At 34.1% G+C, this 24,867-nt stretch overlaps 1 protein-coding gene across 2 annotated transcripts in view; it reads left to right on the forward strand.

Annotated features, from left to right (window-relative positions):
• Positions 1–24,867, forward strand: part of RB1 (RB transcriptional corepressor 1) — a 171,815-nt gene that overhangs the window by 45,272 nt on the left and 101,676 nt on the right. For both annotated transcript variants that reach the window (XM_019447575.2, XM_019447574.2), the window contains exons 4-12: positions 925–1,044; positions 7,813–7,851; positions 9,199–9,266; positions 12,556–12,666; positions 15,046–15,188; positions 17,357–17,434; positions 20,261–20,370; positions 21,248–21,325; positions 23,979–24,066. In XM_019447575.2, the coding sequence (XP_019303120.1) occupies positions 925–1,044; positions 7,813–7,851; positions 9,199–9,266; positions 12,556–12,666; positions 15,046–15,188; positions 17,357–17,434; positions 20,261–20,370; positions 21,248–21,325; positions 23,979–24,066 (835 nt within the window). The remainder of the gene's footprint in view (positions 1–924; positions 1,045–7,812; positions 7,852–9,198; positions 9,267–12,555; positions 12,667–15,045; positions 15,189–17,356; positions 17,435–20,260; positions 20,371–21,247; positions 21,326–23,978; positions 24,067–24,867) is intronic.

The raw sequence follows: 24,867 nt of genomic DNA on the forward strand, positions 1-24,867 counted from the left end.
GAATGATTTAAAGAGATTATTTAAACAACTTAAAAATTTTATTCAGTTTTTATTTTCCCTTCCCCAACAATTCAGTCCTAAAACCACTGGGGGGGGGGGTGCAGTGAAGAAAGTAGGTATGTGCATCTGTGATAGGGTAGAGCCACGGGGTCCAAGAAGGATGTTAGAGTCCAAATGAGATAAGGAAGGCATTCACATGGCTGTGGTTGGGGGTAGGGATTATGATCTGGACTGCTTGGTGTGCAGTGTCAGAGACCAAGCAGGGTGTGTAGTAAGCCAGTGTAGAGAGTCATAGCACATGTGAGGTGAGGGCAGTTATGGGAGGGGAGTCAGCAGTCTCCTAGGGTGAGGAAGATGTCCATGTAGAGGGGTGAGGGCAGTCTAGAATGGGGAGTCAGTCTAAGCAGGAGAGGAGAGTGCCCATATGGGAGAGGGGATAGCTTTGGAGATGGAAGGTAGTTACATACAGGGGGGGTTGACTAAATGAATAAATAAAGATAAGTAGATCCTAGGTTTCTCACTGTGAAGGAAGAGGTATAAATATGGAAATGGAAACACTGGAATGAACCATGTGTTCAAAAAACCATGTTTTTTGTTGGAATTAGATAAATAGATGTGAACTTATGATTTTCAAAGCATATGGGTAGGTATGGAAATAAATATGTATGTATATGCCTGTCATAACCCTTGTTTTTGTATAAATAAATGTAGGCATAGGTATACAGATACAGGGGTGTAAGTTGAAGCTAGTTGATTTTTACTCTTCAAAGTCTAGTAAAATGTAAAAAGTAATTCCTTCTAAAGAATATAATAGTGATTTGGTGTAGAGCTAATAAACTTTTTAATTGAAATGTCTCTGCTTTGAAAATGAAATAAAACATTTTTTCAGTTACAGATTCACTTTTTTCTGTTATTTTCTTTTAGTGTCTACAAATTCTTTGATTTACTAAAAGAAGTTGATACGAGTACCAAAGTTGATAATGCTATGTCAAGACTGTTGAAGAAGTATAAGGTATTGTGTGCACTCTACAGCAAATTGGAAAGGTAAAGTAGAAATATTATTAGGATTACCTCCATTTTTCATGTTACTGTTCATGATTAGGTTCCGTCTGGGAACTCTGTTTAGTAATATTGTTGGATATTACCCCTTAGATTTGTCCCCTTTGCTATTAGTTTTTTTTTTTTTTTTTTTTTTGGTTCTTATAGCTTTCGTTTTTATCCAGTTATACACAATTCTGAATGTTTCCTCCAAAATTGTTATATGGTCCTTTCATATTTCTCATTTGCTTTAACGAACTTTAAGCTTAGTTCCCACTTTAGCCTTCTCTGCCAGAAGAAGACTTCTAGTTCTCAATGGAAGAGTGACCTTAACATTTAAACTTCTTCCTAATGGTGTTATTTCGTTTAGAAAGAGAAAGCATGCAGTAGGTGTACCTGACGTATACTACCAAGCTATGATTTGTATTCTCAGTGGTGGTTTAGAAGACTTTTCATTACTATTCAATGGGGAGAAAGATAAAATTCAGATAAATGTGGGTTGAGTTTTTAATACACTCTTCATCTAGGTCCCCACTGCCACTGGATACAATGCCAAATCTGGCATGTGCCTGTTGCTGTGTCCACTTGGGGGCTCATTTCGCTTGGGTAAAAAATATGAAAGTTAATATTTTAGGTAAATAAAAAGTTGTAAAGGAAGTTGTATTCTACTTTGGGCTCCAACACGTACTGTGTGATCTTGGACAAGCTAGTTACCTAACTTTAGTGCTTAGTTTTCTAGTGTGTAAGCTGAATTGATAATGGTGCCTATCCTCTTAGGTTTTTTGATGTACTAAATGAGGTAATGCAGACAGTGATGACTCCAATGCCTGTAATAAACATAGTAAACTTTCCACTGTTTGTTGTTTTTTGGGGTTTTTTTTCCTTAAGTAAGCTCTATACCCAATATGCGGCTTGAACTCATGACCCCAAGAGCAAGAGCCACATGCTCTATTGATGGAGTCAGCCAGATGCCCCTTCACAAATGTTTAAAAAATTTTTAATTGTTTGTTTCTTTTTGAGAGAGATAGCAAGAGAGAGCAAGCGAATGCGAGTGGGGAAGGGGCAGAGAGAGAGGGAGACACAGAATCTGAAGCGGGGTCCATACTCCGAGCTGTCAGCACAGAGCCGATGGAGGGCTCCAACTCACAGACCAAGAGATCGTGACCTGAGCTGAAGTCAGATGCTTAACCGACTGAGCCACCCAAGCACCCTTCCACATAATGTTTTTAAAACAAAAAAATATTTCTCGCCCAATTTGGGAAAATTTATATACTATATCCCCTTTAAAGAGTCACGCTGTACACTGGCAACTCAGGATTCTTAAAAGTCCTATATAATAAAATATGTGGAATCTGTTGAATTCATCATTTCCTAAATTTATTAGACTACTAATATTTGTTTATATGCATTTAACGTCAATTAAAACCTCCTGGAAATAGTGTTTTGTAGAATATACTTTAAGAATCTTTAGGCTAGCTATCAGCTTATTTTATTGCAAATAAGAAACTACAACAAGCATTAACTAAGTGTTAGTCCTCAGTTATATGTTAGGTGCTGGGGACATAAAATCTATGACACTATGATCATCAAGAAGCTTATAGTAAATAAATTATATTCTTTAATAAAAATAAATGCAGTAATGCATGTGATGCTCTCTTTTAGAAGATTATATATGAGAAGTAGAAATTACATAGTGGGCAAAATGTCGTGTATGTTCAAGGGTGAGAAGGGTAATTGCAGGGTACTTTTGATCAAGTAAAAACTATAAAATGCAATATCTGAAAAGGCTTAAGGATAAATTCACCAAGCAAAATGTGTAGGAACTGTGACTGAACTTCCCAGGCAGAGTGATTAGCATGTGTACAAAGGCAAAGCAGTAGCATTATGTACTTTGTTTTGCTGATGGCTGAAAGGTAGGAAGGGTTCAGACTGATAGTGAGCTTGGACTTTGCCTTGCAGGGGATGGAGTCATTGAATGATTTTGATCTGGAATGACAGTCAGATCTGGCCTTAACAGATCACTTGGGCCTTTTTTATTAACTAGTTATATAAGTGGATTGTCAGGTTTTTTTCCTATCTTCTTTGTACTTTTTTCTGAAGAGCAATTAGGAAAATTAACTGTGGTATCAAAGCCTGTTCATTTCAGAGCAGACTGTATGTGTGCATATATATATGGCAATATATATGACAAAAAAGATCTAAGTATGAATATTAATTTAGTCATTTACTGAGTGTGTGAGTTAGGAAAAGTTCCTTAACTTCTCTAAACATCAATTTCGGTCTAAAATATAGCCAGTAATATTTTCCTTACAGGGTAATTGTGAGAATTAAATAAGACAATGTTATCGGTTAGCTCACTTGCCAGCACATATTAAGTGCATGATAAATGGTAGCTTTTAAAGTTAATATTAGCTTTGTTAATGCTATTATAGAGAAATATAATAATGTAAGCCATGAATTTTAAATACTCTAGTAGCTATGTGACAAAAATAAAAAGAAACAAGTGAAATTAATTTTAACATTTCATTTAACTTACATATTTCAAAATATCTCATTTCAACATGTATAATTCACACAAAAATTTTTGCCTAAATGTTCATAGCAACATTATTCATAATAACCAAAGGTAGATTATTTTATTGTTCAGCTATTAAAGGGAATAAAGTGCTTTTAGATACTACAACATGGATGAACCTTGAAAACATTAAGCTAAGTGAAAGAAGCCAGACACAAAAGAGCATATATTCCATTATATGAAGTGTCCAAATGGGCATATCCATAGAAACAGAATGTAAATTAGTGATTGCCAAGGAGTATTGCTAATAGATAGGGGGTTTGTTTGGGGGGTTGGGGGGACGATAGAAATATTCTGGAATTAGATAGTAGTGATGGTTGTAAAACGAAGTGAATACACTAAAATTACTGAATTTATATACTTTAGAATTATAAACTTTATGCTATATGAGTTATATTTTAATAAAACATAAAACCAATATAAAAGTTATTAATGAAATATTTAACATTCTTTTTCTCATACTAAGTATTTTTTAATACTTTGGTGTATAATTCACATTTACAGCACAACTTCATTTGCACTAGCCACATTGCAGGTGTTCGGTAGCTTGCTGTAAGTGCTTGTGGCTACCATAGTAGCACAGACATATATTGAATACAATTATCTTTTACTGTATGAGAGCATTTTAGTTTGAGTTACATTAAGTTACAGTTTAAAACAATGCTTTGGACATTAAACATCTTTTCTATAATTACAAAAAGTCCTTTTTGTAATTATAAACTACTTTTTATTGTAGGAATTTTGTCTATATACATTTTTTTATTTACATATTTTTGGTGACTGACTTCTTTCACTTAGCATGTTTTCATGGATTATCCATGTTGTAGCATGTTTCCCTACTTTGTTACTATTTATTATGGAGCAATATTCCACTGTATGGTTTTATCACATTTTATTTATCAGTTTACAGACATTTGTGTTGTATGTCTTTTAAAGTAGTTGAGAGTATGGAGAAAAGCAAGTGTATATTTATAGAGTTTGTTACATTAATTGTCTTATTAAGCCATTTCTTGTTCTCCTCATTTGTTCCTATGGATTCAGTTTACCATCTAGTGTCATTTGTTTACTCCAACACAGCTTTGATCCCACCCACCTCTTTTGTGCAAATAGATTACATTTCTCTATGTTATAGCCCCCAAAATACAGTTATATACATACCGTGTTATACAGTTGCTTTCACATCAGTTATGAGAAGAAATACGCAGTTATTACCATCTTTTATAGCACAATAATTTCACCTTTTCCAGTGCTCTTTGTTTTTTCATGTGGATATGAATTAGTGTTACTTATTTTCAGCCTGAAGAACTTCTTTTAGTATTTCTTGTGAGAAATATTTAGTATTTAGTATTTCTAATGAGTCTGCTATCAACAAATTCTCTTTTATTATTTGGTAATGTCTCTTTTATTATTTTCACTCTTGACAGTTTTGCTGGATATGATTCTTGGTTAACATTTTTTTTCTTTCAGCACTTTGAATATGTAATCTTACTGCCTTCTGATCTTCATTGTTTCATGAGAAGTCAGCTGTTAATGTTATTGGGTTCCTTTCTACATGCTGTATCATCTTTTTCCTGTTTTTCTCTTTGTCTTTTAACACTTTACTGTCATATATCTGGGTATGGATTCCTTTACATTCATCCTTCTTGGAGTTTTTGTGTTTTGGGTATGTAAATTAATGTTTTTTCATCAGATTCAGGAAGTTTTCAGCTATTTCTTTAAATTTTTTTTTTCTGCTCCTATCTCTCCACCCACTTCTGGTACTCCCATTACACATGTATTGGTGTGTTTTTTGGTGTCCCACATTTCTGTGAACCTCTTCATTTTTCTTCTTTTTTCCCCCCCTCTTTGTTCTTCACACACCATAATCTCTTTTGGTCTGTCTTCAAGTTTAGTGTTTCTTTCTTATGTCAGGTCAGATCTGTTGAGCCTATCTAGTGAATTTTTCATTTTGGTTGTTGTACTTTTCAACTCAAATTTCCATATGGTTCTTTTTTTTTTTTTTTTAAATTTTTTTTTTTTATGTTTTATTTTATTTTTGAGACAGAGAGAGACAGAGCATGAGTGGGGGAGGGTTAGAGAGAGAGGGAGACACAGAATCCGAAGCAGGCTCCAGGCTCTGAGCGGTCAGCACAGAGCCCGACGCGGGGCTCGAACTCACAGACGCTGAGATCGTGACCTGGGCCGAAGTCGGAAGCGCAACCGACTGAGCCACCCAGGCGCCCCTCCATATGGTTCTTTTAAAATAATATCTCTTTATTGATATTCTCTATTGGATGAGACAATATCAGAATACCTTTCTTTGTTCCTTAAGCATGATTTCTTTTAGTTATCTGGATATATTTATTTACTTATTTTTTGGGGGGGGGATATATTTCTAATAGCTCCTTTGAAGTCTTTGTTAAGTCTGACATCTGGGCTCTCTTTAATGCAATTTCTATTGCATGCTTTTTTCTCATGTAGAGTTCATACTTTCCTATTTCTTTGCATATTTTCATTTATTCTTGAAAACTGAACATTTTGATAACACCCTAGTAAGTCTAGGTACTGATTCTCCTATGTTGTGGGGCTTTCTGTTGTCATTTTGCATTTGTTTGGTGGCCTAGCTGTGTTATTTCAGTGAAGTAGGTTAGTCCCACAGTGTCCAGCCTTTGATAATGCTCTTCAGTGTAGCCATTGGACATGTGCACAGTCACTCTGAGGTGACTCATTTTCAAGAGGTTCTCTTTGACAGTCTTTTTCCCCCTGATCTCTCTTGTTAAGTTAGCCACTTTGTTGATATACCTTCCATTAATTGGTGAATGATTATTTTGCTGTTTTTGACAATGTCTGGGCCTCAAATTGTTTCACAGTCTGATCTCATTAATTTGGCTCCCTTTTCAGAAATAGTCTTTGAGGTCAGCCTTGAGGCTTGTTCTTTTTGAGCTCTTCTTAGCTCCTTCTTCCCCTGGTTCTCTCCTAAGTGGTCTAGGATTCAGCTTGTTGCTTTCATACAATTGCTAGCCTCCTCTTACATGCTCACCACCAAAATTTCCATTGTTTTCAATGGCACCTAGCCTTGAAAGTTCCCACACTGTGTTCCAAATGAAGTTAATTCCTTTGGAGAGAGCTTCAGACCTCTTTTTTTCTGAAGACTTGCCTCTTTCCTGGGCATCACTTTGCCACCGCTATGAGGTCAGAATGGGAAATGTGCACCTCTTCTCTTAGAACGTCATTTCCACTTTAAGAGTAGGGCACTGAGAAAACATGGTAGCCCCTAATCTTCTCAGATTGCTTTTCATATCTGGAACCTCTGTACTGTGAACTAAGTGGGGTAAAAGAAGTAAAGGCCCCAGTATTCTTGATAAGCTGTGCCTGGAATAGAACTTTCACCCTTTGAGTGGGAGCTAAGTGGAGGAAGGGAGCCCTAGACCTCCCAGTTACTCTTGCCTGGGATAGACTTTCTGCATACAAAGCTGGGGGTGATTAGAAATTCTGGCCACCTTCCTTTCCCAGAGTGATAGTCCTAGGCTGGGAACTGCAGAGAGAGGGAGTCCTGTGTCTTGGCTGCACCTGCCCAGGGTAGAGCTTTATGATGCTGAGCTAAAGAGGAGGAGGAAGTGAGTTTTGCTATGAATTCCAGTCTATTTTTGTTCTTACCAAGAGTTAGTAGATTTTCATGAACAAATGTTTCCTTTTTTGCTGTATTCCCTCAGGAGAATTTCCAGAGACTTTAAATGATTTTTAAAATAATTTCAACCAATTATAGTTACTACACTGGGAAACAGGTCTGTGGAAATTTTTACTCCACCATTGTCCTAAAAAAACATGGTTTATAGTACTGTTAAGTTGAGTTATTTTAGTGAGACTAATAGTTAAATAAACTTTTACGATCTGATCTGAGATTCTAACTAGATCAAGATTTAATTGCAAAATACATTCTGAGTTACAAATGCCCATAAGGAATCCAGTCCTTTTGTAGTTAAATATTAATAGTGATGTGTGGAAATGTCATGTATTGGAAAAACCTACTTTAACATTTTTTAATAATGCTGTAATTTTTTGTCTTTAAAATGTATACTTCTGGATAAAAAGAAAAATAATAAGATGTATACTTCTGGAAATAAGATGAATAAAGCATGATAAAATTTATTTCTAAGTTATGAAAAAAATTTAAAAGTAACTTTTAAAAAAGCCATAATGGTAATATTATTTCCTTTTAGGACATGTGAACATATATATTTGACACAACCTGGCAGTTTGTAAGTATTTCCTAGCATGTTATTTTTATCTTCTTTTATTTTTATTTATTTTTTAAAAGATTTTATTTATTTTGAGAGAGAGAGGACAGCATGAGTAGGGGAGGAGCATAGAGAGAGGGAAGGAGAAAAATCCCAAGCAGGCTCTACACTGTCAACACAGAGCCCAATGTAGGGGTCGAACTCACAAACCATGACATCGTGACCTGAGCTAAAAGCAAGAGTTGGACACCATTGAGCCACCCAGCTGCCCCTGTCTTTTTTTTTTTTTTTTTTTTTAAAGATTTTTCTGGAATAATCCCAAACATGCAGGGTTAGTTTGATAGATTATAGCATGCTACCTCATAAATTAAGGTCATAGATTTATACTCTGTGAAGATTACTTACCTTCTCACAAAGACAGTGGTATGAAATACATGTCCTTTACTGCAAGGTGAACTAATAGGGTGGAAGTTCATTCAGTGCAACATATCACCTGCTCAGGGGAAAATGCGTATTCACTGGCTAAATCTTTTTTGAGGGTCCGTTATAAGCACTTTATTAACTTTAGTAAGACTAAAAGCATAGTGTTTTTGTAAGAGTAAATGTGAAGTGTATATTAAAATTTCCAAATTGTCTTTTTAAATGTATATGGTACATGCTCCAACAGTATACCCATGTAAGAGCTCTAGAGATTTTCTTTGGAAATGGTATGAGTAGTATATGAGATATTCTGCCCCACTGAACTAGTGGTATTGAAGATGATTGATATAAAGGGAAATTATATGTTTATTAATTAATCTATTCCAGTTGTTAATACCAACAAGTTATCAAAGCATAGTGTTAAATTAGTAAAGTAGAGTCACCCAAATCTCTCTCTGCTTAAATGTTGATTTTAATTAGAAAGCAAAGGGCAGGAAAGTATTAAGTAATTGGAAACCAAGTACATCATAGTATACCACTTTTTATGCATATTTTTCGATTAGAATTGAAATATTAAATATTTCCTTTACAAAATGTATTTTGTACATTTTGTACATGGGCTAAATATAAATATTGGTAAAACCACTCACTGAATTGAAGCAAATTGAGTTAATGTGTAAATTGTACATTTAAAATGGATTGTATTCTCTTATGCAATCAATCAACTTAGGCCTGTAATTTAAAAAGAAGGAAGAGGTGCCTGGGTGTCTCAGTTGCTCCACACTGTTGGTGAAGCCTGCTTAGTATTCTCCCTCCCTCTCTGCCTCTCTCTACCTGCACCTTGTGTGTGCATGTACTCTCTCTCTCTCTCAAAATAAATAAGTAAAAGGAAAAAAATAGTTGAAGACTGTCAGTGTAAAATTTTTTTCTGCTTTATTTGTTTACCAGGCTATCTACTGAAATAAACTCTATGTTGGTGCTAAAAGCTTCTTGGATCACATTTTTACTAGCTAAAGGTAAAGTCATTGTTTTTGTTCCATGTGAATGTTTCAAATGCAATAATTGATAATTCTTTTGAACTACGCTCAATTTTTTATTCAGTTTAATGTTACTCCCGCTCCCCCACTCCCCAATTCTCTGTGTGGCTTGTGAACTCTTAGCAAGTTCTTGTAATTATGGCACTGGAAGCAGCTTTGGAAATGTCTTATTTCATTTCTGTTTCTAATATCCTTTTATCCTTCTTGCCTTTTTTTTTTTTTTTAAGAATAATGTTACTGTTTTTATAAAGATGATACAGTCACAATACATAATTCAAATAATACAGAAAATGCAAAGAAAAGTGTAGAAAAATTACCCAAAACCTACCTAGAAATAATTATCATTAAAATTAGACTGTCATTCCAGTTATAATTTCTCTAAGATTATAAAACATTATTAAAAAATTAAGGTTACAATCTTTTTAATTTTACCTTGTGTTTTGATTTAAAGGTATTAATCTGCTTGAAAGAAAAGAGCACTAATATTACCACTCTTCCTGTTACCTCCCCATTCCCTACTTTAAGATTTTTGCATTTTCGTATTAACATTATCAAAGATTATAACACATACATTCTCTTCTATAATTAAAATTACTTGTTTATTCTCACTTCTCTGTTTTGGTGGATTCTAAGTTTATTGTCACTTCTCTGTTACAGCTTCTCCATTTCTGAGTTCTTTATTTTGATTCATCTTTAGTTGGCTGGATTTTACCAAGAAGGAGTTTTTCAAAAAAAGGCTTTTTGGCACCATATTCTCTGTGTTGTTTATGAGTCATGTCCATAGGCTTTATACTTGAAGGACCACTTGGCTGTCTATCCTATTTTTGTGTCATTCTTGTTTTCCTCAGGACACTGTTTTATGGCATTAAACATTGCTATTAAAAAATTGGAGGGGCGCCTGGGTGGCGCAGTCGGTTAAGCGTCCGACTTCAGCCAGGTCACGATCTCGCGGTCCGTGAGTTCGAGCCCCGCGTCAGGCTCTGGGCTGATGGCTCGGAGCCTGGAGCCTGTTTCCGATTCTGTGTCTCCCTCTCTCTGCCCCTCCCCCCTTCATGCTCTGTCTCTCTCTGTCCCCAAAATAAATAAAAAACGTTGAAAAAAAAAATTAAAAAAAAAAAAAAATTGGAGACTAGCTTAATTTCCGCCCCTTATTTACTTTTTTTTTTTTCTTGAGAGATAGTGCGAGTGGGGGAGAGGCAGAGAGAAAGGGAGACACAGAATCCGAAGCAGGCTCCAGGCTCTGAGCTGTTGGCACAGGGCCTGATGCGAGACTTGAATTCACGGACTGTGAGATCATGACCTGAGCTGAAGTCAGATGCTTAACTGACTGAGCCACCCAGGCGCCCCCACTTATTTACTGTCTAAATACTTGATTTTTTTTTTAAGTTTGAGGTTCATTATCTTAACTAGAATATCTCTTTTGTTTTTTATTATTCTGTATTAGTTTTTCTTGTAACACTGTATCTCTTTTTAAACTGAAGGTCTGCACTTTATTTCAAAGAAATCTTAACATACTGCATTTTTTCAAGTTTATTTATTTTGAGAGAGAGAGAGAGAGAGAGAAAGCACAAGTGGGGGAGGGGCAGAGAGAGAATCCCAAGCAGGGTCAGCACTGCCAGCATGGAGTCCAACGTGGGGCTTGAACCCATGAACCAGGAGATCACCAACTGAGCCACCCAGGAACCCTTCATGCGCTACATTTTTAAATATTACTCTATTCAGTTAGGTGCTATTCTATTCTGTTTCAGGAACTTAGCTGTCTTATGTTGGATTGTTTTTGTCCTCCATATTTAGTATCTTTTCTCATATTATTCTGATCTTTGGTCTTTTTCTTATGTATTAACTGTTTTTTGTCTCAAGCCTTTCTTCTGTTTTGAGCTAAACTGTGTTTGTAATGGTGTTATTTGGTCCTCAGTTTTTCCTTAGCTTTTCTAGCTCCTTATTTTTATATAACTTGTGCTTTTTATTTCTTAGTGCAAGGAGTCATAGGGCATTTTCTTCTCGTATATTATCTTCCAGATTGGGTTCTCTGATTTTTTTTCCCCTTCTTACATTGTGATTCTTTTATTTCTTTTCTTGTTTTATTTTCTGTACTGTGTTTGCATAATTGCTGTGTTTCTCATGCTCTCCCCCACCTCATGTTACTAGGACTTTTTGTAGGCAACCCTGACCTGATGTTCTAGTTTCTCTGTTGTGGTTGGTGTTTGATGTTCTGTTTTCTCTGATGTAGTGTGAATAAATCTCTTTTCACTCACTTTGCATTTTATCTTTGGCTCGTTGTATTCCCCAAAGAGCTACAATATGAGTACAGCCTTTTTATTATATTTATTTTTAGTCGGGGTGAGGGAGAAAGTGGAGAATTTATCTGGAATGGTATGAGTCTTTGTTGTTCTGAGATTCTTGTTAGAATGAACTCTACAATAGAACATTTATAGTGATAATTACATCCTGTTTCCATAACAGGTTTGTGTTGGGATTCAGATTGGCCCCCAGTTCAGCACAATATACTGGAGTCTCTGTGTTTATCAGAAAGTTAGCTACCATTTACTTCCTCTCTTTTACCCTTCTCTCATCAGCAATTTCTGTGCCCTCCACGTAAGAGGAGGAAAAGATGAGGATACTCTGAGTCAGTATCTCTTAAATTTGGTGTTGGTACTGACACTTAGCCAGAACATGTTTTCCTTTATTTTATTGGGTATTGGAGGAGGATTTGATCTGACTTCACTTGACCATTTTATGTATTTACTTACTTATTTAATGTTTACTTATTTTTAAGAGGGAGAGAGAGCAAGCATGAGTGGGGGAGGGGCAGAGAGAGAGAGAGAGAGAGAGACAGAATCCAAAGGAGGCTCCAGCTCTGAGCTGTCAGCTCAGAGCCTGACATGGGACTTGAATTCACGAACTGTGAGATCATGACCTGAGCCAAAGTTGGATGCTTAACCAACTGAGCCACCCAGATGCTCCAGAAACAAAATGAATTTAGACATAGGGAATGAATTATAATGATAATAGCTAAATGTCAAATTCTCATGGTAGATTTATACTTCATTTATAATTTCATAACCTTTTATATATTTCATTTATATTTTATATATTTCAAATCTTGAGTTTTTGTGAAACAAAAAATTTTAAGCTTTAATATGCCTTTAGTGACTCTTAAATAAATGAGTATATGCATATGCCCATACCTACAATTTTCCCTGATTTAAAGATCTCAATCTCCGTTTCTAGTCTGTTACTTTACAATGTGAACCTACTTTATTTTCAGGGGAAGTGTTACAAATGGAAGATGATCTCGTCATCTCATTTCAGTTAATGCTCTGTGTCCTTGATTATTTTATTAAACTCTCACCTCCTGCGTTGCTTAAAGAACCATATAGTAAGTATTTTAAATAATTTATGCACCTTCTACATCATTACTCAACAGTTGTTTATTTAATATCGACTAGGTCCAAAACATAGTTCTAGAGCTGAAGGGATGATAAAAAAGAAATCAGACCTGGACTCTGCCCTCAAGTAGTATAAGGTATAGAAGTAGAGATAAGACAAGTAAGTAAGTAATCAGTATATTACCACTTTCTAAGTGATCTGGGTCAAAATATAGTAAATGCTATGAGAGTTCAAGCGACGAGAAAGCAGGGGAAGACCAAGGAAGACCATATAAAAGAGGTGGATATGAACTGAGTGTTGAAGAGTAGATAGCATTTGAGGGTTAGGCAAAGTTGGGGTAGAATATTCCTAGTAAAGAGAAAATAAGAGGTAAGGCACAGATATGGGTGAAACTTCATGAGAAAGAGTAGCCCATTCTGCAGGAGGAGATTACCTAAATTGTATTATTGGATGCTAATTATTATGTGACTAACTTTTTTTGCATATAATTGTCATCTACTTCAGTGGGTGATGAGGTGAGAAGTGTTTTTAAGTGAAAGTAACTGTTGCTAAAAAAAAAAATAAAAAGAAAATAACTTGTTGAAATAGAGAGTATTAAGCAAAGATGAGTATATTCCTCTTAGAATGGAATTGCTTCTTTTGGTGGCATCAAGAGTAGAATTTCAAAATCATTTATTATACCACAGAAAAATGTAAACTTAACTAGGCCGAACTGCTTCCTTGCTCCTAAAATGATGAAAGTATTAATAATACTAAAAGGAATAGAGGACAGATCAAAACATGGAAGTCAAAAGTGGTGTTGAAAGTGGCTGAAAAACTGAAGCCTAATTAATCTTCCTGAACGATAGTTTCATGGAAAAATGTATTGAACGTGGTTTGACAGAAAAAGATCAGCAGCAGAAACCAAAATGGGAGAAAAAAATACAAAACAATATATTTTAAAAATTTCTGATTCTGTAATGATTATATGTCTTTTCTTCACTTTTTTCAATTTTTACAAGTTTAGGAAGTTCATGTAGGATGTTACTTTAGGTTGACAGGCTTTGTTCTTTTGGATTATTCAAACACATGTTTTAATTTTCTAAGTGCTATGTTAAGGAGAAACCAGGATGAGGTGTTAAATTGAGTATGGTAAACTTTTAATTACTTTTTTATTATGAAAATTCCAGATGAATATACAAAAGTAGACAGTAGTATAATAAGCCTCATGTACTTAATCACGTGCCTTCAACATATAACTTATGGTCAACCAGGAGCCCCATCTGCTGCCTAGTTGCATCAGCTATATTATTTTGAAGCACATCTTTGTATACCATTTCATTCTTACAAATTTTAGTATGTATCTCTAAAAGGTAGTCTTTTTAAAAAGCATAGTGACTATTAGCACACCTGAAAATCAATAGTGATTTCTAACCTAATACCACCAAATATCTAGTAAGTGTTCAGATTTTCACTTGCCTTTTAAAAGTGATTTTAAAACTTTTTTTTTTTTACAGGTTGACTAAATCAGAATCTAAATAAGATCTATACCTTATGACTGGTTGATACGCTTTTGAGACAAAAAAACTTCCTTTTCTATCTGTCTCTTTTTTTTTTCTTGTAACTGATTTATTAAGTAATTAGGTGGTTTATTCTGTGCAGCTTCACATGGTTTAATTTTTTCTGACTGCATTTTGTTATATAGTTTAACATGTTCCTATATTCTCTCAATTTCCTGTAAATTGGTGGTTAGGCCCAGAGGCAGTTAATACATTTTATATTTAGTCATTTGTAATCTCTTTTAATAGTTGAATCCATTTTCAGTTTAAATGGGGAATACTGAAAACAATACAGATGGTTTTTAAAAAATCACCCTTTATCATATTATAATACATATATATTAATATTTACATATTAATATATATATTTTTAAAAGCATAACTTATTGTGGGTTTTGCTCAAACTTTAAAATTTTATTTATTTTTATACTATGTCTAGCAATTAAATCCATAAATACTTTTTAAGACTCTCCAAGATAGGAAACATTTTTTTCCCTTACAGACTGAGTAGGATACATTTAGAGTAAGTTTATAAGTTGGCTATTTCCCTTGCCTTCTCCATATTTGCCTATAGGGCTTTACATCTTGTTTATAATTGTTTCTTTTTGGGCTGGTTGGGGGCAGAAGAGAATAGGGATGGCAAAAGCTATTATCAGTAAATAAAACAAATATTCAATAGATAGATGAGACTATTAGCCTTTTAATGAAGCCTAATAAATAAAAGTAGCAGAATGTTACCAAGATTATTTCTGATCCCCCGAGTTAGAATACTTCATTATTTTATACAGTGGAATGTGCAATTGTTCTTATCTAATTTACCATTTTTACAGAAACAGCTGTAATACCTTTTAATGGTTCACCTCGAACACCAAGGCGAGGTCAGAACAGGAGTGCACGGATAGCAAAACAACTAGAAAATGATACAAGAATTATTGAAGTTCTCTGTAAAGAACATGAATGTAATATAGATGAGGTAATTTAACTTCATGATTTCTTTAAAATGAAGTAGATTTAGATATAAGTTCTTCCTAACAGTATATACTTCTTTCGTGACAAGTTGCTTTTGTAATTAGTGCTAATTCTTTTGCAGCAAAATATTTAGAAAAAAAATTACTTTTCATATTAAGTTACTTTGATTTTAAAGAGAGTGCCTCCCTTGTTCAGGAATCACTGCAAGGTGCATCATTAAGGCAGTAGTTTTCAAATGAATTTGTTCTTTGATTCTTCTGTGGCTATTGATAATTCCTAAGTTTTAAAATACCCTGCAAGAAAATCCTGGTGTTAAGTAATATCAACATTAAATTGCTGTTCAGCCTATACACTCTTTCCAAATATCACACCAGATACTAATGGATGGTAGAGGATATACTTGAACATCCTGGAATTGCTTATGTTGTTCACAGAATCTGGGGTGTTGGAATTGGAAGGAATGTTAGAAACGATGTACTCAACCTCCTTTTAGTAATGAGTGAATGAGCTTCTAGAGATTGATAGCTAATTACTAACAGAGTCTAGACTTTGGTAAATCTGCTACCAGTTTCTCCTTTTAGTGTACAATGCTGTTTCTCTCATAGATTGTTATATTGTCCACAGTTCACTACTGCCAGATAGCTGTATGAAATGTTGCATCTTTGAAATTTCTCTGTCAACTGGGAAGGAATGGAGTATGATCTCAAAATTTAGTTTAAGAAGTGTTGGAATGATTTACCAAGATACCTAAATTCTAGTACTGTGGCTTTTGTCAATTTTAGCAAAGATACAGATATATACCTGTGGATATAGATGTATCAACTTTATACGTGTGTGTGTGTGTGTGTGTGTGTGTGTGTGTGTGTGTGTGTGTGTGTGTGTTTTACTTTCTAGAATCACAAATAATCTTTGTTAATAAGCTGACAAATGTAGTTGAAATATTTTTTAACCCAGTCTATTGCTAAGTCCCTTAAGATAATGAACAGACATAAATACAGTTTGCTAATTCCTGGTTGTTAATTTTATGGATTTCAGAATTACTTATAAAATTTTATTTCTAAAATCAGGAATAAATGATTAAAATTTTTTCATTTTAAATAACTTCTGTAACTTAGAATATTTATGGGAATGATTTTTAAAGTGTAGCTGATTAAAAACTATGGTAGTCATTGACATTAATTAATTGACAGTGGGTATTTACATATAATGTTTTTGGTTATATATTGATTAGTTACATTTATGGCTATATAATTATTGGTTAGTTAATACTAATTGGTTAGTTAAAACTACCTACTTTATAAATACTCCAGTTAAGTGGGAGTTAATTAAAAAACAAAATAAGTATTACAAAAGCCAATTTTTATAACTTATATGTGAAGTAGAAGATATGAACTGATATTATTTCTACCTTAATATATGTAGACTTCAGATTTTGAGAAGTTAAATGAAAATAAGTAAGTTGTTTGAAATTTTGTAACACACTGCAAGTGCACAATAGCCTGGAATATGACTCCAGGTTTCCTGTTACAGTCTTTATTATCTATGTTAAATAAATGTAGGATGCGTTTGTATGAAAATGCATCATTCTACAAAATATTTTTATGTGATTTTGAATTGAATTATGGGGTATCCTTTATGTGTGTGAAATTATTTTCTTGTAAAAACAGGTTATTTTCCTAAATTTCTGCAAAAATACTTGACTGTTCCCTAAGCTAGCTATCATGATAAATATGAAGTGGCCTAAAAATGTGCTTCAGGGAGAAATCAGAGATAGTAGGGAGAAGTAAAGAGTCTTGGCTTTGATGATACATTGGGTTTTAATTCCAGCTCTGCCACTTCCTAGCTGTGTAACTTTGGTCAAGTTGCCCAATTTTTTGGAGCCATCTTTTCATCATTTGTTAAATGCAGAATACTGAGATTGGTTTCAATGGGTTTTCTTCTTATAAATCCCGTTTCATTAACAGTCCTCTACTCCACTTCCATTCTAGGACTTGAAATCTGCCTCACGTAAATTAAAAAGTAAATAATGGAATTGATTATAAATAAGTATCACATTAGGTTGAATGTAAGTCATTGATTAAAATGTCATTTAGCACTTTCATTCTAGTGTTAAAAGTGACAGAGATTAAGGTTTTTATTTTAATGGCTGTGTTGTAACTTTATCTTTTTCAGGTGAAAAATGTTTATTTCAAAAATTTCATACCTTTTATGAATTCTCTTGGAATTGTAGCTTCTAATGGACTTCCAGAGGTAGGAAGGAAAAATTAATAAAAAGTTAATGTGTTTTGGGACTTTTGGGAAGGAGGAATAGCTGTCTAATTTCTTAAAGTTGCTTTGCTGTATATTAAATATTTTTTGCCCAAGGAAAGAAACCTAAGTAGAATTGTGCTAAGCCAACTTTATATAAGTAACAGAAAAACCTTTTGAGTATATATTCAGATGTATAAATAAGCAGCATTTATAATTTTCACTAGAAATTGATTTATACTGAAATTTTTAAAAAATCAAAGTGTAGGCTTTTGGATTTCTGAAGGCCATTATATTTAAGTACAGTATAATTAAATATGCACAATCAAATTTTGATTCTGATTTGCTCTACATCCTTGAGCATAGGATCCATGGATTGATGCTATCAACATTATTGGCATTACTATATTATGGAGCATCTCTTTGGAATACTTTAAACTACTTAATTGAAAAGAAATTTGGTTGAAATGGCTGTGATTGTACTGCAGAAATGTTTTACCTTACTGGTGTGCCATCCATCTTTGTTTCTTTTCATATTTTGCCTCAAATATCTTGCTCTCCAATGAGAACAGAACAACCTAGAACTTTACGTGGTAAGATGTGGAGAAAAGAATACTTAGATAAATGATGAACAACAAGTACTCAGTGCTAAAGCAATGTTTTAGAAGCACCTGGTATTAGTTATCAAGACCAAAAGACGTGGAATCAGATAGCTAGTCTGCTGATTCTACTCCCCAAATTGGTAGCTAGTCCTTGAATTAATAAACTTACTCATCCAACAATCATTTATTGAGTGCTTAATGTGTGCCAGGCATTGTGCTAGATATTATTCATTAGAGATTTAACTCACAGTCAACAAGGTCATAGTGCGAAAAAGACAAAGAAATAGAACATTAGAGGAATCTGCGAGAGTCTGATACAAGTCTGCACATGGTGCTGTGATATCCACCTAATCCAAAGTGGGGCAGATGGGTTTTGTGGAAAATTGTTTGGAGATGTGATTTCTGAAGTGAATAAGCTTTATGAGAAAAAAAGATATTTTCAGTGTTAGAAATTATAGATTCAAAGGGACAATGATTTATGATAGTTTGGTCTGTTCAGTGAACTCCAGCTAATTTGTTAAGATTGGGATGCAGTGCAAAAGATACTAGAGAAGCAAGAAATGGGGTCAAATGTTGTATTACTGAACTTTCTTATCAACTGATGTGCCAAAAAATAACCTGTTCACAGCTCTAAAGAATTTTGGACACTCATAGTAGTTTTTCTTCCTTCATTAGAAAGGATTACAGTTTTAGTAGAAATCCTAAAATAAACTTTACCCCAGCATTTTAAAAAAATGTTTGTTTGTTTATTTATTTTGAGAGAGAGAGACAACGAGTGTGTGATTGGGGGAGGGGCAGAGAAAGAAGGAGCCAGAATCCCAAGTAGGCTCCACACTGCCAGTGCAGAGCCTGACATGGGGCTCGAACCCACGAACCATGAAATCATGACCCGAGTGGAAACCAAGAGTCAGATGCTTAACCGACTGAGCTACCCACACCCCCACCCCAGCATCTTTCTTAAATGGTTTTTTAATGTTTATTTTTGAGACCGAGAGTGAGTGGGGGAGGGGCATAGACAGGGAGACACAGAATCCGAAGCTGGCTCCAGGCTTTGAGATGTCAGCACAGAGCCCCACGCAGGACTTGAACTCGTAAACCACAAGATCATGACCTGAGCCGAAGTCAGATGTTCAACCCACTGATCCACCCAGGCGCCCCCCAGCATCTTTCAAATAGCAGTAATAGCTGCCAGTCAATAAATGATTGATAATTAGCGCCTCACTAAGATAGGGCACAGTGATTGAACTTAATTAACATGAATAACTGTTCTATCTAAAAAACTTAAATAGAAAAAAGTTTACACTAGCTGGATTTCTTCCTACCACTCCTTTTAAAATTCAATTTTAGTTCTGTCAGGTTAGAAATATTTTGACTTTAAAAGTCATAGCAGAAGTCATGCCAAATAGTTATTTACTGGGCATTCGTTTTTAAATTATGTTTAGAAAATAATGAATCAGAACTTAAAAAAGAATTACAGATTCTAACAAATGAGATGAAAAGGTATTTGAGATTAGGAATACATTGTGATATGTTCATTGGGCGGGGAGTTGGAATGCCACCAAAGAATTTAGAAAAGATAGGCAGAATGTATAATCAGGAGGTTTGTTATAATGTTTGAAAAATATTCTTTTTTTAATGTTTATTTAGAGAGAGAGACAGAGAATGAATATGAGCAGGGGAGGGGCAGAGAGATAGGGAGACACAGAATCGGAAGCAGGCTCCAGACTCAGCTGTCAGCACAGAGCCTGTTGCAGGACTTGAACTTGCCAAACGTGAGATCATGACCTGAGCCAAAGTCGGATGCTTAACCAACTGAGCCACCCAGGCGCCCCTGAAAAATATTCTTATATTCATAATCATAGTGGAAGATTAAAAGTGAGGGATGTATGGGCTATTTGGAGCATCTTGGCAATTAAGTTGATTAAAATAATACTTATTTTTGTCTTACAGATCTGTCTCAGTACTATTTTGTGTTACTGGTGATCATTGTCTACAAAAAACTCTAATGAATGGGGTGCATGCATAAAATCCGTTTAAGATTAGAGTTAAAAAGATAGCAATTTTTTAATGTCACTTTTAGATATGCTTTATTATTACTGCATGTGAACTCTGTCTATATTATAAAATTGTATGCTGTACAAAGATTCTTTAATTAAATCTGTACTTCGTGGACTAAGAGTGAAATGATAGGAAAAGGATAATCACCAGTATTTTTTTTTCTTTTGAGGTGGAAAGTCTCTCTAAACAATATGAAGAAATTTACCTTAAAAGCAAAGATCTTGATGCAAGATTATTTCTGGATCATGATAAAACTCTTCAGGCTGATCCTATAGACAGGTATTGTACATGGTCTGTTTGTTGAGATGCTTTTGCTATAACATTATAGGTTGATATTGATACATGTAGGTTAAATAGGTTTTTGTTCAACTTTGTGATCTTTAAATATCATTTATAATAAGTTACTTCAAATGCCTTTCTATAAAGCTGATAAGCATATATTAACAAATAGAGATTTAATGTGAATTATTCTCTATAACAACTATTTTTTATTGAATATAATTTTTAAAATGTGCATGAAAAGAAAATTGTTGAAGTAATTAGTTTACTTAAGTAGTGGTCTCTCTTTCCCATCCTTTCATCTATTATTATTGCTTGGTTCTTTTTTTAAATGTTAATACAAAAGTATATTCTCTTGAATTGTCATGTATAATCCTAAAATAGGAATGATTGAGAGTAATTACAAAAAATTTATTATGTTTATGTCGTTAGCATGAAGTTTTTGAATATGTAACTGAAAATCTATATAATTTATAGGTTAAATACAGAATGTTTCAAGTTTAAGTCAAAGTAAGGTCTTTGGAAGGCGTAATGGTTAAGAAACTTAAGCTTTGATATTTTTTAATACTGAACAGCTTGGTTAGTAATACCATCTAGCATTTAGAGATAGCATCTGACTTTCACTTTTAAAAATTTTTAAAAACTTTTAAAAAATTTTTAATGAATTGGTGCACCTGTTTTTCATAAACCTAGTGGAAGAAACCCAACTTAAAAACAATGGTGAAAAAAATAAAATTTGATTTACTTAAACAGCTTTTGAATCATCTGTTTCCTATCACTTGTTATTGACTTACCATTTTGTATGATGGTAATATACTGCTCTTTTGATTCATAAAGCACAAACTGTATATTAATGACTTTGTTTATCATTACTTAGTTTTGAAATGCAGAGAACACCACGAAAAAGTAACTCTGATGAAGAGGTGAATACGATGCTTCCGCAGACTCCAGTTAGGTATGAATTTTCTTTTGATTTTCACTGTTGTTATTATTCTGTGCCTTTATAGTCCTTTGGGTTTGTTCATTCTATTGTATATTTGTATATACACACAACAAACATATTGAGTGGTCTTTGCATGTCAGGTATTTTACTAGTTGCTGAGGATATGATTATTAGACATAGTTCTGTCTGTCCTTAAAGAATATAAGCTAGAGTGGGAATGTGTTCCATCTCAGTAAATAAAGAAGAAAAAGATGTATTATCCTTTGCTCTGCATAAACTTGGATTAGAAGCATTTTTCTGTCCTTTTCCTCACTTTCTACATCTAATCTGTTACCAAGTCTTGTTGAATCTACCTTTTAAATACCTCGAGTCCATCTCCTGTTCTCCATTTGCAGTCTCACCACCCTTGTCCAAGATCTCTTTCTCTTTGTTTTGGATTTTTTTGCAGTAGCCTCCTAATTGATCTTGCTGTGTCTACTCTCCTCACTTTTCCTCTCTCCCCACCACTAAATATATTCTCCAGAGAGCCCCAGAATAGTAATCTAGAAATGTGAGTCAGATCATGTTCACCATATTAAACCTTTGATTGCTTCCTGTTGCAGTTGAAATGCACATTCCTTCACAGTGCCTATAAGATCCAGCTTCTGTTGCCTCTCTCACCTCATCTTGTTTGCCTGCTCATGATGAACTAGCCAGTTTCCTGAATGCTTAAAGCTCTTCCTTTATACTCGAAGACCTTCACACTTGCTTTTCCCTCTTCTTGAAACTCGTCCTTCTTTTTTTGCTTCTGAATTACATGGTAGTAGTTTGCAAGGGGATGGACTAAGGAGGACATAGTGAGAAATTGACCTCTCAATGTGTCACAGTGGTTCTTAACCAAGGGTGCAAATTAGAATAACCTGAGGAGGTATTTTTCTAAACTACACGTGCATAGACCTGATTACCATACACATAGTCAAAAATCCATGAACTGCTCTATTGCAGTAATTCAATTGAGAAATGCTGAATATCCAAGCCAAGAGTAGGCAGTCGAAATAACGGAACAAGAACAGGTTTGATAAATATTTGATGAATATTTGATGAATAATATTCAGAATATTATTCATGAGGCATTTATGGGATATGAAGAAGTAGTAAGCAGAAGGATATAAGCTCTTACAGATTTGAGAATCATCAGGGAAAGTTAAAACCATAAAGAAAGATGAGGTTGCCTGAAGTAAAGGTATGTAATAGCAAGAATGGCTGACCAAGGGCTGAACCCTAAAGAATGCTAGCATTTAAGGACTAGATAGAAGTTAAAGAGAATGAGAAGGGGCCTCAGAGGATGAAGCCAAAAAAGCCAAGGGAGGGAGGGAATTTTAGGAAAGAGCAGGTGTTTGAGTGTCACATGTTTGAAGGAAATCAGGTATCAGAACAAGTGAGAAGGATCTTTTAGTTTTAGCAATTAGTTATTTGTGGCTTTAGTCAATGTGGCTTAAGTAGATTAGAGGATGTACAAGTTATAAAAGCAATAATGTTTGAAAGGTGAGAGTGTACAAATATCAGTTGAGAGAGGTATAATGGTTCGGTGTAGAGGCAGCTGGGTGGCTCAGTTGGTTAAGTGTTCGACTTTGGGTGAGGTCATGATCTCACAGTTCAGGAGTCTGAACCCCATGTAGGGCTTTGTGCTGACAGAATGGAGCCTGCTTTAGATTCTCTGCCTCCTACTCTCTCTGCCCCTCCCCCACTCGTGCATGCTCATTCTCTCTCCCTCTCAAAAATAAACAAACATTAAAAAATAAAAATAAAGCAAAATAAAATAAAAATGTTAAGTATTTATAAAAAAAATAGTTTGGTATAATAACAAAGATGATTCAAATTAAAACCAGGGATGTTTGACATGTTTTTTCCTAAAAGAAGACTTTCACCAAAAGAGTTTAGAAGATGTAAAGACAAGTTCTTTTTCCAAACTGAGTAATTCTTACTGAGGTTACAAAAAAGAGGAAGAAAATTCTCACTGAATATGTTCACTGGACAATATTTAAGGAACCTTTCAGCCATAAGCATTCTATAGTTCTTTGCACTATTAAACAGTACCTATAGTAGCAATGTGCTACCATTCCAAAATTGGAACATTAGTATTTACTGTACAACACACACACACATAATTATAGCATTAAAGAAATCTTAAGGGACTGACCCAATTTTATGCTTTAACAGTGGTGACTTCTAAAATGTTTGTTTCATCTTGAAAATCTTTGTAAAGTCATGTGTTTCTTCATTTGACTTAGGGTATATGCTACTGTATTTGAAAAACTTGAATTGTAATGTTTTCTTAAATTACCATTTTGATAGCAGTTTATATGTGCTTTTCCTAAAATATCATTAATTTTGCCAATTAATTGTGTACTGAAATGTGGTTTTATTCGTAAATAAACATATCAGTGTTTTTAATTATGATCTTAGTGATTATGAACATGTTCTTTCCTAAAGGTTTAAGTAAATGTAAGTCCTTATAAATAACAGTACACTAAGGGCTTTGTAAAGTCTTATTTCAGAGAACTTCTTAAATATAAACAAGAAATAGTGAGTTTGAAGATTTAACTTGTGAAATAGGTAAATAGATACATTTTATTTATTTGCTTTCCTTCATTGCTTAATATTCTTCCTATTTTTTTTTCTCTAGGACCGTTATGAATACTATTCAACAGTTAATGATGATCTTAAATTCAGCAAGTGATCAACCATCAGAAAATCTGATTTCCTATTTTAATGTAAGCAATAAATGAAACTTTATTATTTTGATAAATTTAAAATTAGAAAAATTATTAAAAATACTGAATATTTTTTTAAACATCTCCCAACCAACATGCCCTTGTCTGTTATCTTATTTCTTGCTTTTTTGAAACCTCCAAATTAGATGTTGGTAGTACTGTTTCACTTAGTGCTATTTTTGGATTTTTTCACGTTTAATCTTTGCCTTGCTTGTTGACAAATTCTTTCTTGCAACTTAGACTTCATTTCTGATTTCATTTTCTTTCTTCTTCAGATACATATTTTTTTGTTTTATTTTATTTAAATCCAAGTTAGTTAACATATAATAATGATTTCAGTAGTAGAATTTAGTGATTCATCACTTACATATATAACATCCAGTACTCATCCCAATAAATGCCTTCTTAATAACCATCACCCATTTAGCCCATCCCCCCCTTCCCTCCAGCAACCCTCAGTTTGTTCTGTATTTGAGTCTCTTATGACTTGCCTCCCTCTCTGTTTTTATTTTTTGTCCCCTTCCCCTATGTTCATCTGTTGTGTTTCTTAAATTCCACATATGAGTGAAATCACATGATATTTATCTTTCTCTGGCTTACTTCTTTCACTTACCATAATACATTCTAGTTCTGTTGCAACTTCTTGATTGCCAAGTAGTGTTCCATTGTATGTATGATTTTATTTATATCTTCTTTATTCATCAGTCAATGGACATTTGGGCTCTCTCCATACTTTGGCTATTTGATAGTGCTGCTATAAACATTGGGGTGCACGTGCCCCTTTGAATCAGCATTTTTGTA

Source organism: Panthera pardus, unplaced genomic scaffold, assembly GCF_024362965.1.
Source record: "Panthera pardus isolate Hobbes unplaced genomic scaffold, ASM2436296v1 HiC_scaffold_1, whole genome shotgun sequence".
In the NCBI taxonomy this organism is placed as follows: Eukaryota; Metazoa; Chordata; class Mammalia; order Carnivora; family Felidae; genus Panthera; species Panthera pardus.